The following is a 17,840-nucleotide window of genomic DNA, read 5'->3' on the forward strand; positions in this document are numbered from 1 at the left end:
CCAGGGTGGCTGGCCTTCTCTATGATTTTGCTATACTCTTGTGAATTCTAGGTTGTTTTTTTTACTAGATTACCTGTAGTTTGGCCAGGACACTCTTGAAAAGGAGTGTAAATCTCAACGAGCCCTTCCAGGTTAAACAAAAGTTAAATAAATGTAACAAAAAAAAAAAGAGACATTTACTGGATTAATTCAAATCAAGAGTATGGATATAATATAATAAATAAGAATTTGTCATCAAGTGCATGTTATAGTTGGATACGTATCGGAGATAGTCCAATCATATTAAGATATTGGAGATGTGATAGAAAATATAGAATTAACTTGTAATCACATTTTTTTTGTCATTTATGTTCTATTCAAGTTCTATGAGAAAAGCCGGCACAGACACTTCTTTGAAACACGCCTGGAAAGTTTATTGACACAATCGTCCGACTCACATAGCTCACAAACAGATCACTTGGAAACTAGTTTTCAAATAAAGACAGGTTTGCAAAGTATCTTAAACAATGGATGAGTCACAACATAGAACATATATTCTTCTATATCATGGAAAATAGGAGCAATCGTGGTTGACCTAGCCTATGTTACGTTTCTATGTGTAGCGTTCTGATCGACCCCTGAACTCTGAACTGAACTGAACTGTCGAAATGATGGCCGAGGAGATTGCGATGTCGCGTTTGATTTTTTAGCTTGTCTTCTATTGGTCCCTAGGTTCACTAACTAGGACGGCGTGAACAATCAACTCAAACAACTAAAAGACAGAAAATAAAGTATATTACCCAGGTGAAACCTGTCTAGTAATATCTGAAGAAGTTTTTCTAAAATGGAGGAAGCTAGAAGAAGAAAGCAAACACCCAAGTACAGTAGGATCTGAGATACAAACACTTCAATGGAAGATAGATACAATACCGGGTCGACAAACAATCAGGAGAGAAACCAAAAATGTATTTTTTGGTAAATTGGTATCACACCGCAACTGGTTGGTGTTATAGTTAGGGCCCTGAGTTTTCCAGGTCACTAGGTCAGGAACAATTCTGGGCCCTAGTAATAGTATCTGTGTGGAGGGCTGAACTTTAAGCCACTGAGTACTGACATGAGTCAGACCACTTAATCCTGTATGTAACTCAATAAATATGATAGGCAGCAATTTAGGTGCCTTGTTTTTTTTTTGCATGCTATTTAACTTTAACGTTATTATAGGTTGTCAATGTACGGTATGCCATTTATGACATGACCGTATGTTCAATGACTATTGTTTACATTAGTGGTTGTGGGTTAAATTCCTTGGATAAAGGGCCAGTAAAAAGAAAACTGTAAAAAAAAGGGGAAATTAAGGGGAAATGAGGGGAAATGAAGTGCGTTTACCACAGACATTGCAAATTACGAGGTGGATTAACACATTTACTTTTTTATTGGATTTCGGATTTCGTCGGACACTTAGTATCAGCACAAACTTTACTGTGATAGAATATGCTAGAGAATGCCTATAGACTAGACCATTTAAAAAGTACAATCAGGATTCATATAAAGTGACATTTAACATAGCCATACAACGACGGCCTTTAAACTATATACTTGGTAAGAGCTATAAAAACAAACCTGGTTTGGACTCGAAAGGAGGCATAAACAACAACGTCAAAATTACAAACAAATTCAGCGTCTGAATATTCAGGGTTTGTAAAATTATTCATCTGTGCTTGTCTTTTACCCAAAGCAACGAGGTGTTATGATTGTATACTGCAGGGAGTCCTATGTATTGGTGGAAGGTACAAGATAATATCGTTCCTGGCTTTAGGATACAGAGTAGAAGTAGAAATAGCTGATTATTTCATGGTTCCAATCAACCAGAAAACAAAAATTACAATCATGACTATTAATCGAAAAGGAAAGCTGACAAAATATGTTTTTTCTCTTTCGATACTACCAACCACACCAATAAAACGATTTGCTCTCATTTTAAAACATAAATTAACATTCAAAATGTGAATGAACACTTCAAGCAGTAGCATATAATATCATAAAAACACAAAGTTCTGTTTGTGAGTGTAAAGAGGATGTATACGAAACATCTGTCAGTATTTGCCCCAAACACAGAGAGCTGGCAAATACTGTCGCAGCATTACATTCCAGATTCATCTGTCGATTATCTATTGATTACACCACGATGCAAGATAAACGTGATAAAAAACTGCCTTTTCAGCTCTCGGCAGAAAGCTATGGCCTATAGCTCCAGTACACACAAGCACGAGGGGATTTTCAATGGGATACATGACACATACTGATCATAAAGGGGAAAAGTCTTACTTTTACAAAATCACATTTTCAGGTAGTCTTGCATTGATGTCAATGGGAGACTGAGTGATAATTCGACTTAAGTATAAATTAGGATTCGCCCCAAAGTGACAAAAGTCATATGGGGTAAGTGACAGCACGTGTAACTGACTGTATATCAACTTGTAACATTGAGGAACTCCCATCTACCTCTCATTACCCTACATTAATGTATGTAACTGTGAAGGCTATTTGTTGCTGGTGGAAGCACTACCCAGATGTTAGAATAGTACCGTGATAGGGTTTAGGGTTGTGTACATATTACTGACTGTCTGTGATGCAAATGACCTCTGACCAGTAAGTCTTTTGAGTTATAAAAATAAGTTAGGATCAACTCAGTTTTGTTTCATGTGCTTTTTATCCTCTGAGTTTCTGAAGTCCTGTTTCTGAAGCTTTTCTTCTGACACACAACATCGTATTTGGTATTTAGTAAGGGGTCTTGGTGGAAAATATGGATAGAAACAAAGCATTATTAATCACACATCCGTTGGTAACAAAGTAAATGTTCATAAATTAAGGCAGGGAGCTGTGTCGGATCGACGTTGAACGCTATTACCATGGCAACAATCACAGTGCATTGGGCTGGTGTTTGCGTAAACTGTCACCATTTTGGGGCGTTAACAGCTGGACCTGAGGAACACCCAATAAATGTACTTTCACTTCCTGCTTCCAGTCACGTGATGTGAGTACAAATTCTGGGATTGGATTGGGAGCTGAGGCTGCCAGTGACATGGTTTTGATGGCTGTTTAAATGTATTGTGTAAAATAATATGTATCCTCTCCTTTCTTGATGGGGCATTTCCGAGAGCGCAGTACTGACTTCAGTGCAACATACGACACTGCAGAGCAAGCAGATAGCGAGCTAGCGCAACAGGACAGCTACCACCAATGAATGTGCTATAGAACTACCACACGAATACATTTGGTTGAGAATATATGACTTACTGTATAGGAGCAAGAGGGGATACAGCACTCCTTCACTCGTCATATACTTACGCCCCTATACTTCACAACTTTATACAACTGCAGTCATCTTCCTATTGATGAATCCTATGACTACTGCAGAAATGCATCCCTTTCCGGTCACAACCCTTGAGCAACAAATAAGTCCTCTCTTTTCCTCTGCAGTTTGCCTAAGTAACACACAGACAGAAGTTGTGTCATACTGAGACGTTATGTTAATAAAGAACTATCTCTGGACAAGGGTAGACATTTTGCCTGTTGGTTTTTTTTACAGACAAATTTGAGTCAAGTTAAGAAGCAAATGTTGGAACTTAACAGTCCTTCTCCTCTTCAACATAAATACATGATCTCAAGACCAAAAACGTTGAATTGAAACCACCTGGTTTGCTTCCATGCAAACGAGCGGCAGTCGTCTGGAAGTGGCTTAAACAACAAAATAAAAAGTACTTTCACGTCTTCTCTTTCCTCAAAGTCTGAAACTTCCTGAATCCTTGGAGAGAGCAAGAAGAATGAAAACGTGTAGTTGAGAGAGGAAGTTCTCGCCGCGGTTGCAAACCCGCCACTTCAAAAGCCGTCACACACTGCGTCAGAGGGAAAGTGGAAATGCAAGAGACCTTTGCAGTGCAGGTGTACTAACTGTTACCAGCAAACCAAAAAATGGGTATTTGAAACAAAAACCAAGATTCTTCCTCAAAATCCATCACACAAAAGTACCAGAGCGAACTGTTCATTGTCCATTACCCTGATCTTAATAGTTTATCAAAGTCTTTCCCCAACGTCTTCCTCCTCTCCCCATTAACTTAGGCCTGGGCCCTCAGTTACGAGGCCCTTAGCTTCAAAGGCCCCCTACGTGCTACGGTAGGTCTTAATGATGTCTTTGATTTGTCTCCTGCAGATGGGGCAGCAGGCGTTGGACATCTTCTTGAGTTTGACGCCGCAGGTGTAGCAGAGACACATGTGACCGCAGGCGTAGATGACCGTGTCCACGTGGTTCTCGTAGCAGATGGAACACTCATCGCCTGTGGGCCACCCGGGCCCTCTCCCGCTGCCTGATGGGAAGGTGGGCGACTTGGGGAGGCTGACGGGCGAGCTGGGGGTCGTTCCTGTTAGGGGGGAGGTAGTGACGGAGGGAGGGAAGGAGGGAGAGGGAAAAAGAGAGAGAGCATGTGTTAGGGGTGTCAGTAATCAATAGACTAATGAAAGAACTTTCTGCATGTACACTACCGGTCAAAAGTTTCAGAACATCTACTCATCTACTGGTCTTTCTTTCTTTTTACTATTTTCTACATTGTAGAATAATAATGAAGACATCACAACTATGAAATAACACATATGGAATCATGTAGTATCCAAAAAAGTGTTAAACAAATCAAAATATATTTTATATTTGAGATTCTTCAAATAGCCACGCTTTGCCTTGGTGACAGCTTTGCACACTCTTGGCATTCTCTCAACCAGGAGTTCCCACATATGCGGAGCACTTTTGGCTGCTTTTCCTTCACTCTGCGGTCCGACTCATCCCAAACCATCTCAATTGGGTTGAGGTCGGGGGATTGTGGAGGTCAGGTCATCTGATGCAGCACTCCATCACTCTCCTTCTTGGTAAAATAGCCCTTACACAGCCTGGAGGTGTGTTGGGTCATTGTTCTGTTGAAAAACGAACTATAGTCCCAGTAAGCCCGTGCGGCAGGTAGCCTAGTGATTAGAGTGTTGGGCCAGTAACCAAAAGTTTGCTAGATCAAATTCCTGAGCTGACAATGTAAAAATCTGTCGTTCTGCCCCTGAACAAGGCAGTAAACCCATTGTTCCTAGGCCGTCATTGTAAATAAGAATTTGTTCTTAACTGACTTGCCTAGTTAAATAAAGGAAAAGCCACATGGGATGGAGTATTGCTGTGGTAGCCATGCTGGGTGTGTGCTTTAATTCTAAATAAATCATAGACAGTGTCACCAGCAAAGCACCCCCACACCATAAGACCTCCTCCTCCATGCTTTACGGTGGGAAATACACATATGGAGATCATCCATTCACTCACAAATACACGGCTGTTGGAACCAAAATCTTACATTTGGACTCCAGACCAAAGGACAGACTTCCACCGATGTAATGTCCATTGCTTGTGTTTCTTGGCCCAAGCAAGTCTCTTCTTCTTATTGGTGTCTTTTAGTAGTTGTTTCTTTGCAGCAATTTGACCATGAAGGCCTGATTCACACCCTCTTCTCTGAACAGTTTATGTTGAGACGTGTCTGTTACTTGAGCTCTGTGAAGCATTTAATTGTCTGCAATTTCTGAGGCTGGTAACTCTAATGAACTTATCCTCTGCAGCAAAGGTAACTTTGGGTCTCCCATTCCTGTGGCAGTCCTCATGAGAGCCAGTTTCATCATAGCGCTTGATGGTTTTTGCGACTGCCCTTGAAGAAACTATGTTCAAAGTTCTTGAAATGTTCCGTATTGACTGACGTTCATGTCTTAAAGTAATAATGGACTGTCGTTTCTCTTTGCTTATTTGAGCTGTTCTTGCCATAATATGGACTTGGTCTTTTGCCAAATAGGGCTATCTTCTGTATACCAACCCTACCTTGTCACAACACAACTGATTGGCTCAAACACATTAAGAAGGAAAGACATTCCACAAATTCACTTTGAAGAAGGCACACCTGTTAATTGAATGCATTCCAAGTGACTACCTCATGAAGCTGATTGAGAGAATGCCAAGAGTGTGCAAAGCTGTCACCAAGGCAAAGGGTGGATATTTGAAGAATCTCAAAAATAAAATGTTTTTATTTGTTAAAACACATTTTGGTTACTACATGATTCCATATGTGTTATTTCATAGTTTCGATATCTTCATTATTATTCTACAATGTAGAAAATAGTAAAAAGGAAGAAAAACCCTTGAATGAGTAGGTGTTCTAAAGCTTTTGACCGGTAGTGTATGAACTGATGTAATGGATCTAATCTACAGTGTTGATCAATACATTCCTTACAATAAATACAGTACAAACCCATTTTACCACTGTTGTTCTACTGTGAAGGCAGCCTCACATTACCTAACTACAACAGTAGACGAGACATTGTGTCCTCCCGCTGCACAGCACGAGAAGCAATCTACCGAACAGACTCACCACCCAGGACATCTGCTACCTAGTGTCCCCCTCTCCTCTCTTAACCCCCTGCAGTGGGTTTGATAGTTTGATTAATAGAGTGGCTCTGAAAGGTACAGACCTCCCGCAGAGCCACCACAGTAGGCCGCGGAGCTGGGGCCTCCCAGGCCTCCGTTAAGGACAGGGTCGGAGCTTCCACTACCCAGGGCCAGGGCTAGGGCGCTGGGGGTGTGGGGGGAGGAGGAGGGAGAGCTGGGGATGGAGGGAGCACGCGCCGGCTGGTCCCCGAGATGTGTGGAACCTGGAGCCAGAGAACAGACAGAGAGAAAAGAGATTGTTATGAAAGCATATAGAGTTCAAATAGAGCCACCTCAACTATAGCCACCTCAACTACAGCCAACCTCAACTATAGCCTCCTCAAATAGAGCCACCTCAAATAGAGCCACCTCAACTATAGCCACCTCAAATATAGGCACCTCAAATATTAGACACCTCAACTATAGCCACCTAAAATATAGCCACCTCAAATATAGCCACCTCAAATATAGCCACCTCAACTATAGCCACCTCAAATATAGGCACCTCAAATATTAGACACCTCAACTAATAGCCACCTCAAATATAGGCACCTTTAGTACTGTAAGTGGACTATTCAGTAGGTTCTACATTGAAGAATGATCCTATATCATAAAGAACCGAGAGAAAGAAAGATTATTATTACTATTTTGATGTATTTATTTTATTTATATTCATAAAAAAATATATAAATAAAATAAATACATCAAAATAGTAATAATAATCTTTCTTTCTCTATATAATATTTATCTCATATATATATTTTCCCCCGTTCTCTAATCACCCTTACAATACTTTTTTATTTACTTTATTGTTATTGTTGGTGTCATTTTCTCAACTGGTTTAAGCAACAGTGGCCTTGTTCATTCATGCTAATAAAGCTTATTTGAATCTGAAAGAAGAGTTGGTATGTTATGAAGACATAGGCCTACAAAGATCAGAGGGCTTTTTCTCTAAGTGTGCTATACAGTTACTACACAGTACAATTGTAGACAGATGAATGATTACTATTACTAGTCTGTCCAACCTCTCTTTCGTATCGTCTGAGATTCCTAAAGATTGGAAAGTGGCCGTGGTCATCCCCCTCTTCAAAGGCGGAGACACGTCTAGACCCAAACTGTTACAGACCTCTATCCATCCTGCCCTGCTTTTCTAAGTCTTCGAAAGCCAAGTGAGCAAACAGATCATCGGCCATCTCGAATCCCACTGTACCTTCTCCGCTATGCAATCCGGTTTCCAAGCTGGTCACGGGTGCACCTCAGCCACGCTCAAGGTCCAAAACGATATCATAAATACCATCGATAAAAAACAGTCTTCATTGACCTGGCCAAAGCTTTCGACTCTGTCAATCACTGTATACTTATCGGCAGACTCAACAGCTTTGGTTTCTCTAATGACTGCCTCGCTTGGTTCACTAACTACCTTTCAGATAGAGTTCAGTGTGTCAAATCGGAGGGCCTGTTGCCAGGGCCTCTGGCAGTCTCTATGGGGGTGACACAGGGTTCAAATCTTGGGCTGACTCTTTTCTCTGTATATATCAATGATGTCGCTCTTGCTGCGGATGATTCTTTGATCCACCTCTATGCAGACGACACCATTCTGTATACGTCTGGCCTTTCTTTGGACAGTGTGTTAACAAACATCCAAACGAGCTTCAATGCAATACAACACTCCTTCTGTGTCCTCCAACTGCTCTTAAATGCAAGTAAAACTAAATGCATGCTCTTCAACCGATCACTGCCCGCACCTGCCCGCCCGTCCAGCATCACTACTCTGGACTTAGCATCACTACTCTGACAAAGAATATGTGGACAACTACAAATACCTAGGTGTCTGGCTAGACTGTAAACTCTCTTTCCAGACTCACATTAAGCATCTCCAATTCAAAGTTAAATCTAGAATCGGCTTCCTATTTTGCAACAACGCCTCCTTCACTTATGGTGCCAAAAATACCCTCGTAAAACTGACTATCCTGCCGATCCTTGACTTTGGCGATGTCATTTACAAAATAGCCTCACATAGTCCATCACAGTGCCATCTGTTTGTCACTAAAGCCCCATATACTACCCACCATTGCGACCTGTATGCTCTTGTTCACTGGTCCTCGCTACATATTTGTCGCCAAACCCACTGGCTCCAGGTCATCTATAAGTCTTTGCTATGTATAGCAAAGCATAGCAACACCCACCCGTAGCACACGCTCCAGCAGGTATCTTTCACTGGTCATCCCCAAAGCCAACACCCCCTTTGGCCACCTTTCCTTCCAGTTCTCGGCTGCCAATGACTGGAACGAATTGCAAAAATCACTGAAGTTGGAGACTTATATCTCCCTTACTAACTTCAAGCATCGGCTGTCAGAGCAGCTTACCGATCGCTGCAGCTGTACACAGTCCATCTGTAAATAGCCCATCCAACCATCTACCTACCTCATCCCCATATTGTTTTTATTTACTTTTCTGCTCTTTTGCACCGCAGTATTTCTACTTGCACATTCATCATCTGCACATCTATCACTCCAGTGTTAATTGCTAAATTGTAATTACTTCGCTACCATGGCTTATTTATTGCGTTACCTCCTTACTTCATTTGCACACACTGTGTACAGACTTTCTTTGGTGTTATTGACTGTACTTTGTTTATTCCATGTGTAACTCTGTGTTGTTGTTTTTGTTGCACTGCACTGCTTTGCTTTACCTTGGCCAGGTCGCAGTTGTTAATGAGAACTTGTTCTCAACTGGCCTACCTGGTTAAATAAAGGTGAAATAATAAAAAAAAATAAAAATAGATCTTATGATCCTATTGAAGTGAATGGCTTTTCAATCACTTTTGGGGATTTCTAGCGTGAAGTTTAGGGAGATATGTTGGGGGTTTGTCACGTTCCACTCTTTTTTTTTTACATCCCCTGTTTCTGTGGTGAAGGCAGGGAAACAAAATTCAGAGTCCACGTTTAAGAAGCACATATATGGATGCCAGTGATGCCTAAGGTGAGGGGTCATGTTTCAGAGACCCCAGTGTGATTAACATGACATAATGGGTTTCAAAGTCACGGACATGGACACATTACCGAAAGTCGGAATGCGACCCTGGCTGCCTCAGACATACAGTACATGCCTGTACATCGATGAAGAGGATACGTCAGACATACAGTACATGCCTGTACATTGATGAAAGAGGATACATCAGAAAAACATGTTTGAAGTATCTAAGGACCAAGTGGTTCCTTAACATTGGTTGACGGTTGGTTAGTTAAATGGTTGATAGTGATTGAGTAGTAATAATTTAAATAGACTGAGCAAGATTGAGTGTCACTGTTGATTTTATAAAGGGGGGGGATCACCTAATCATAAGTGATACTACACCAAAAACAAAGGTCATTTTTTTCTAGACTGTATTTATGGAGGTAGACATATTGAATGCATCCAGGCATTGTTAGTCTAGCGCTGACCCGCAGTAGTTGTAATATGAGGCCAATTGTTTCATTTTTGGTTTAAGTAGGCACTAACAGAATGACTATTTAATGTTCAGTAAATTACTACGAAAATTGTCTGTCTTGTTGAGTGTATGTGTCATAATTAAAAACAAAAAAGTATTAAAAGCTTTGCTAATTCGCTAGGAACAATGGAAATGGCTATCGTCAACCATTTCGCCCTAAAGCCACAACATCCAAAAATAGGGACATCATCAGCAACAACAGAGACAAACAAGCCACAATGAACTACATTGAACCCTTGAACATTTCAATAACATGTTACTTCAAGACACGAGGGATGAGAGGAGGAATAGCTCATCAAAGCCTATGGGGACTGTGGTAACTGGGAAGGAGCTCCATGGTCTTTCTCAGCGCGCGCTGATGTCTTTTTCTGGATGGCATGACGGAAGAATGTGAAAAATGAGTCGTCTGGTGTGTGGCCCGTGGTCCATCATTAAGACTGCCATCAGCTGACAACATGGCGACCGGCCACCGTTTCTGGCATCTCAGTGGGAGCGATTGATCTATGGCCAGGTCCAAAATGGCTACCCAGTTGCGGTCTTTCTATGCTCACGAACACTGGAGAGGCTGTCGACTAGGCCAGTGGTTCCCAAACTTTTTCGCTTACTGTACCACCAACTCAATTTACCCACTCGTGCATTTTATCAGTCGGCCGATGGTCTCATGTGTCTTCTCAAGTACACCCTGTGGATAGGCCAAGTACCCCCAGGGGTCCTAGTACCCCTGGTTGGGAACCACTGGACTAGGTGGCCATTTTGGTTCTGCGACAATGCTAACATAATGCATTAGGACCCATGTTGGCAGTAATACTGATCTCTGTTACCTGATGACTGACTGACATGGTGCATCACGTCATGTGTTAGCCTGTACTGCACAAGTCATTTGGAGGTTTTCTAAATGGGGCTGTATATGCTGGTGTAGTTGAAGAGGAGGGCTAAGACCTGGGCTGTTTGTTTGTGTAGAGGGTTGCTCTGGTGCCCCTAGGCTCTTGGTGCCTCAGTGTGTGTGTATGTCTAAGTGTGTGTGTGTGTGTGTGTGTGATGTGTGTGTGTGTGTGTGTGCTTGTGCTGTGTGTTTTTAGATGGTCATTTGTAGAATGACTATGTATAGCGCACACTCCCATAACTATACTTAGTTCGTATGGACACCTTATCCTCCTTATAAACTACCACTACATCTACTATTCAGAGTCCCCCTATGATCACATTACTACTGCACTGACAGGTCCCCCTATGGACTCTAACCCAGAGGTGTGGTCGTGGTGCCGATCCGCTCTCTGTCCTCCATCTCTCCCATTGTGATCCCCTATCTGGCTTGTCCTCAGCAGCTGACCTATGTTCAGTGGAGCCCAGCCCCGATCCTCCTGTTCACTCCCAGATTAACTTAGAGAGGGACTGTGGACAGCTGTGGCAGCTCACTCCCCCTTCCTCCCAAATTGCACCCTGTTCCCTATGTGGTGCACTACTTTTGACTGCACTACTTTTGACCAGAGCTCTATGAGCCCTATTAAAAAGTAGTGCACTATATAGGGAATAGGGTGCCATTTGGGACACAGATGTTTATTAAGAAGAGTATGTTTGTCCAGATCCTCTAAAGCAGTCTGCTATGGGAGGATTCTGAGGAATGTGGGCTATGTGACACTGAGACTGGCCTACTTTGACTCAACAACACTGGGTCACACACTGTCGCAAGCACCTCGATGGGGTTGTGGCTTCAAAATGGCCGCTTGGCCCTACAGTCATGGTTGTGACTGAGGATGACCTTAGGTCATCATAGGTCTCTACATCTTAAAAGAGGAGTGTGGGATTTCCTTCTAGGGATCTGTTCAGTGGTAGACTGATGAATAGGAGGAGGGGAAGATGGGAGGAGGAAAAGAGGAGACTGGGGTTGTAAAGTGGTTGCTTATCTTTCTACATCCATTGAGCTTTCTGAAACACGATATCCAAAGAAACTTTAAGAGCTTTGAAAGGTTTGGCGACCGTATATGGGTGGTCTTTAAGTTTGTTGTCAGCACCATTTTCTACATTTAGGCTCTCAATGGTAATTTGTCAAATCTATATATAGGATAGTAGATACTGTATATATAGTTAAAACTGCAATATGTCACTTTTTGGTTGACCTGACTAAATTCACATAGAAATGCGAGTTATAGATCTGTCATTCTGTTTGAAAACAAGTCTAAGAAGTGGTTGTGCAATATTTATATGCTTCCTGTGCTTTGTTTTGTTTTTTTTGCGTCTATTACTCACACCAGTTTCAATCAGCTGAAAACACAATATTTTTGGTTATGGAAACAATATTTCACAGTGGTTTAAATGGTACAATGATTCTCTACACTATACATACTTGCAGGCGCGTGTAGAGTGTGTGTGAGAGACAGGATATTATCTGGCCCGAAATGAAGGGAGTGGTTTTATCAGTGCCCTGGTGCTGGAAATGTTTTGCAACATCCAGGTGTTTATAGCCCTGACATCGTAACATCCCTTCTATCAGATGTTAGTATCTTTGTAGGGCTGTGTGCGTGTGTTTGTGTGTGTATGTGTATGTGTACACTGAGTGTACAAAACATTAAGGACGCTTTCATAATATTGCTGGCCCATGTTGACTCCAGTGCTTCCCACAGTTGTGTCAAGTTGGCTGGATGTCCTTCGGTGGCCCATTCTTGATACACACGGGAAACTGTTGAGCGTGAAAACCCCAGCAACGTTGCAGTTCTTGACACAAACCGGTGTGCCTGGCACCTACTACCATACCCCATTCAAAGGAACTTACATTTTTTGTCTTGCCCAGTCACCCTACATACACAATCACATACACAATCCATGTCTGAATTGTCTCAAGGCTTGAAAAATATGATTTAACCTGGTCAGTCTATGTCATGGAAAGTGTGTGTGTGTGTGTGTGTGTGGTGTGTGTGTGTGTGTGTGTGTGTGTGTGTGTGTGTGTGTGTGTGTGTGTGTGTGTGTGTGTGTGTGTGTGTGTGTGTGTGTGTGTGTGTGTGTGTAACTGCTAGGGAAGAGTGAGAGAAGAGTGAGAGAAGGTGAGAGGGAGAGGGGGAGAGGGAGAGAGAGGAAGAGGGAGCGAGAGAGCGATGGCAGGAAAGGTGAATAAACGGCCAACCATGTCAGACCCAAGGATGTTTCAATGTTTCAGTCTGAAGGAGGGAGAAAAGAACGAGGGAGAAAGAAAGAAAGAACGAAAGAAAGAAAGAAAGAAAGAAAGAAAGAATTACAGTGGCTGGAATAGCTGTGGGTGGCGGGCGAGACTGTTCACTTGAGCGTGAACGAGCTGACATTCTAATGGAATCTATAATGTATGGGGAGAGGGTCAGAGTAATAGTGTCCTATTTCTCTACTGCTGTTCTCTCCCTCCCTCCAACACTATCACACCATCATCCTCCCCATTTACAGATATAGGATGTTCATTTGATCACTCCGTTGCTGGACAACTTTCCTGCTATGCAGGACATTTAAAACGTGTCGTGTTGATTATAAGCCACGTTGATTATAATCCACATTTGTTCATGTGTTCATTAATTTGTTTATCCATTCATCCATTCATTCATGTATTCATTACTCTTAATCATTCATTAATTAACTGCTCAATCATTAATGAATTCATGCATTCACGTGTTCATTCATTGTCTCTGAATATCCAATTGTTGCTTCTTAGTGAGCATGCTAGCTAGGAGCCCTAATCTTGACCTTCAGTGTTCACTCACCCTACCAAGGGCACTCCCCCACTAGGGGAGCTCAGGAATTAGTGGACCTCATGTCAGTGCGCAACACACACAGCTTAAGCCAGCTTAAAGGAGCACTCCCAAATGTATACGCTGCCCCACGGGACAAATTCAGGTAAACCTGAAAGCCTATAAAACAAATTCAGACCTGCCGTCACATAAACAGACAAGACACTTCCTAACGTTGAAGAATTGGAACATAAAGGTGATTTACTATCTATCAAGGTTAGAAGGAATTCCTAGATTTGTCTGATGAACGATTGTAGTGCCTAGAGCAGCCGTTTCATGTTGCCGTAAACTCCTCGTAAGGTGATCCGTGCCTCAAGAAACTCAGCAGTATTCAGGCAGTTCTGTTGTCTGATAACAGACGACCTGGCAACAGTGCTTAGCAACAAGAGAAGTTCCTTGAACTCCTTGCAAAAACCTGAAAAAGTACCCGTAGTGCTCTAGCTAAACGTTTTTAAAAGCACAGGTAATGTACTAGTAACAACAGACATTCAGAACAAACCACAACACCATAACACCATCTCCCTTTGCAGCTAACGAGTTCCTAGTAAAAAATGCATGGTGAAAAGACCCCATAGGTGTGCATTTCCTGTGCAGTTTTCATGTAGGCCCATAGTATTGACTGTTGGCTTAGTGCCACTACAGTTGTCGTATCTATCAATACCCCAGAGCCACACTCCAGCCTTAGACAGTGTGTAGTGTGCGCTGCAGCCCTAAGTGTAATGTATTGATGTGGCTTTCATTGATCGCGCTGTCAGCCACCTCCCTGTGTGTCTCCAAAGTGCCTAATGGAGCAGACCAGATCCAAAAATGGCGGCTGTGTAATGTAATATAATGAGAACAGTGCTAACAGGGCGGCATGAGGGCATGTCGATGCCTCACTAACTGCTGTGACCTCCTTGGCTGCATGGAGAAAAAGCATGTTAGTATGAGGGCAATTTACAGGTGAGCAAACAAGCAGCACTTAATGAAAATACCATGTCCGCATTATATATCAGCACAGTAAGGTGTAGTTTATTTAACTCTCTCTCTCTCCCCCCCTCTCTCCCTCTCTCCCTCTCCCTCTCCCTCCCTCCCTCCCTTCCTTACTGATAGGGATATATTTAGCCGTCGCTTGATTCGTCCTGAGAAGCAAAACAATGATGACACGTTGATGAGGTTGTGCCTGATTTGGTTGTGTGGCTTCGTAATTGAACTGTTAAAATAAGACAGGGCTTCAACCTTACCTGTCTTTCTACATGATACACCTAACAAAGATGTGTCATTTAAACATTTCCGCTTGTCCAATCTCCCGAAACGCTCTGCCAAATTTGAATTAGCATTTAATTATGGCTCAATACAAAAAGCCATTATGTCATAGAAGGATATAGGAGTGAACATTCGCTGTTTTTTCGTTTTGACCGTTTGTCTACCCTTTTCACAGACTATGTAAAGAGGGACCTTGTGCACCAGTTGGCTTGATAGGGGGCCTACAGATGTAGGATCTACATTTGATCACCCTGTTGCAGGAGGTTTGAGTTTTAAAAAGGTTTTTGAAGTTTGTCATTTCCACTTTGAAATTTCACACTAGATTTTCTCTGTAGTATAACCCACATAATAATTCACATTTCCTGTTGCTGCAGGATTATTTTCCTGCGTAGCAAACTGGCTCAAATTAAGATCCTACATCTGTAAGTCAATAAGTATAAAGAGCTCAGCAATTCACCTCTCCAAACAGTCTAAAAGCACAGTTGTAGCAACTTTAGGCACACCTGCCTGCCACAGCAGAAATACATTATGTTTGGCATATTGCAAATGAAGCGGACGGCCTCCCGCCCACCCACTTATCTTTCCCACTTCATGTTCATTATCTGTATTTAGAGTGTGTAATCAAGCATGGGGGCTCTTGGCATACTGCTGAGAGGTAGCGTGTGTCCCGTCGTGAAGACATGTTTCCCCCGCTGTGAGTGGGTCGCAAGCACGTACGCACACATGCAAACACACACACACATACAGGTCACACACCATACAGACAGGAGAAGACGTGTTGGGGCCGCTAGGTTGCAGGGTCTGGCTCCCACACTCCTCCTTTCACTTGTTCCCTCTCTTCCTGTTATTATCGTGGCAGGTCGTGAGACAGCGTCTACTTTGCTCTCCATTAATGCCTCTGGAAGTGCATTTGGATCTGACTTCCTGTGTCAAGGCGCTGTATTGAAGCACATGACATAAGTGCACATCTCTGAGCTCTGTGATGCGGGTGGGGCCCTTGTTACTAAATCCCTGACTGACGATCGATCATAAATGGATAAATGAAAAAGTTTACACCATGTCAGATTCCATCCTCCTAGGGCCTGTAGTACTGTAGACACTGTAGCATTTAAGGCCAGTACCTGACCATGTGACCCGATCAGGAAAAGTCCCCTAGCCGCTACAATCCATAGCTAGGGCCTGGAGTTTTCCCTAGTCAGGTAACATAAATAGGAAAAACTCCTGGCCCCACCCACATAGAGTATACAAGTAGTAGTAGAGAGAAGTACTCTAAGTGCACGTAACTGCCAAATTAAAGGAAACACTAACCTAAATTGTCTTAATAGGCCGTTGGGCCACCACACGTGTTTCCTTTATTTTGGCAATTACCAGTATAGCATAACAGTCATACTGACTTACCCAGTATCCTGAGTTGAGTGACGGCTCCATGCAGACCGAAGAACATCCACAGGGGCCGGGAGTTGTCCACACACACTTGCATCCCCGCATTGGTGCCATTGTGGCTCAAGATCACCTCCCCTTCCTGGTTGACCAGGAAGCCCAGTATATCACTGCTCTGGAGCAGCGTGGGCACTCGGCATACAGCCCAGAATTCCTTGCGGTCGACTAAGGCCTCCGGGTTGTAGGGCAGGTCGCTAGGGCGCAGCACAGCGGGGTCGCATGATGTCACGCCATAGGACAGCGATCCCGACCTAGCTGGGCTCGACTTGGTCACCTTGATAAACACGGTCTCGCCGGTACGCAGTGGCCGGTCAGTGAAGACAAGCGTTCGCTCCTCTCTGGCGTGCTCGGATCTCGCCACCGTCTGCTCGTCGAGCGTCTTGATGTGGGCACCGCGGAGGGCGTGGAAATGGAGGTCGCTTTCGAGGGAGTGTGGGAGGACAGAGGACTGCTGGGTGTTGAGGGAGTTCTGGGGGATGGGGCAGGAGGCGGAGGGAGGGGCCAGGTGGAGATGGGCGTGGTTATGTGGGTGGGCTGGGCCAGAGCCGTCCACTTGCTGCAGGTTGAGGTCACAGAGGCTGACAGAGAGGCGGGATTCATCTGCCTCGCGGCGGAGAGAGGAGGAGCGTACGGTGGTGAAGGAGCGGGGACGGAGGAAGTCGGGAGGGACCATCTCACTCTCTGGAAGAAAAAAAGAAGGGAGAGAGAGAGGGAGAGCGAGGGAAAGAGAGAGAGAGAGCGAGAGAAAGGCAATTTTAGTTTCTATAATCATTGTAAATTGTGCTGAAATATAAAGAGAAAGAGAGACCATTATATCTGAGAAAGAGACAAAGAGATAAAATGAGGGAGAGTCAACTAATAATAATACTGTAATGTTGTTGTGTTGTCATTTGTTAGTGTTCGAATTATTTGACAGTTTATACAGCCGTTTCTGTCGCAATGTATTGTTTTGCCAACCTTGGAATATTCCTTGAATTGAAAAGAGAGAGAAACAGAGAGGAACAGAGAGAGAAAATAAAAGGAAGAGAGACACAAGCCAAGCACGAAAGAAAAGGCCTAAATTGGCGGATGTTATTAACTAGTACAAGATGTAGGATATAGCTAATTAGCTGGTACAGCAGCAGAGGAATGTGTCATTTCGCTTGTTTAAAGCTAAATTAAATTTCAAAAATTACAGATTTGGTTGAGTGCTTTAGTATCAGTAGGGAGCAGAATCAGCTCCTTTCACATGAGGAGGACAAAGTGCTTAATTAACCAGCCTTGGATGATACTATTAAAGAAATGTGTGTTTGTGAGACAGTGTGTGTGTGTGTGTGTGTGTGTGTGTGTGTGTGTGTGTGTGTGTCTGTGTGTGTGTGTGTGTCTGTGTGTGTGTGTGTGTGTGTGTGTGTGGAGCTCCCTCCTTCTGCATTTCCAGCAGGGTATAGTACAGTAACATCCTTCT

General features: G+C 43.1%; 1 protein-coding gene across 1 annotated transcript in view; it reads right to left on the reverse strand.

Moving 5' to 3' along the window:
- Positions 1 to 391: 391 nt before the first annotated feature.
- Positions 392 to 17,840, reverse strand: part of LOC110493538 (E3 ubiquitin-protein ligase NEURL1) — a 63,158-nt gene continuing 45,709 nt past the window's right edge. The window contains exons 4-6 of the mRNA XM_021567875.3: positions 16,355 to 17,077; positions 6,520 to 6,699; positions 392 to 4,397 (exon numbers count right to left, since the gene is read on the reverse strand). Coding sequence (XP_021423550.1) covers positions 4,141 to 4,397; positions 6,520 to 6,699; positions 16,355 to 17,077 — 1,160 coding nt within the window. The 3' untranslated portion in view covers positions 392 to 4,140. The remainder of the gene's footprint in view (positions 4,398 to 6,519; positions 6,700 to 16,354; positions 17,078 to 17,840) is intronic.

Source organism: Oncorhynchus mykiss, chromosome 17 (genome assembly GCF_057628025.1).
Source record: "Oncorhynchus mykiss isolate SJ-2025 chromosome 17, ASM5762802v1, whole genome shotgun sequence".
In the NCBI taxonomy this organism is placed as follows: Eukaryota; Metazoa; Chordata; class Actinopteri; order Salmoniformes; family Salmonidae; genus Oncorhynchus; species Oncorhynchus mykiss.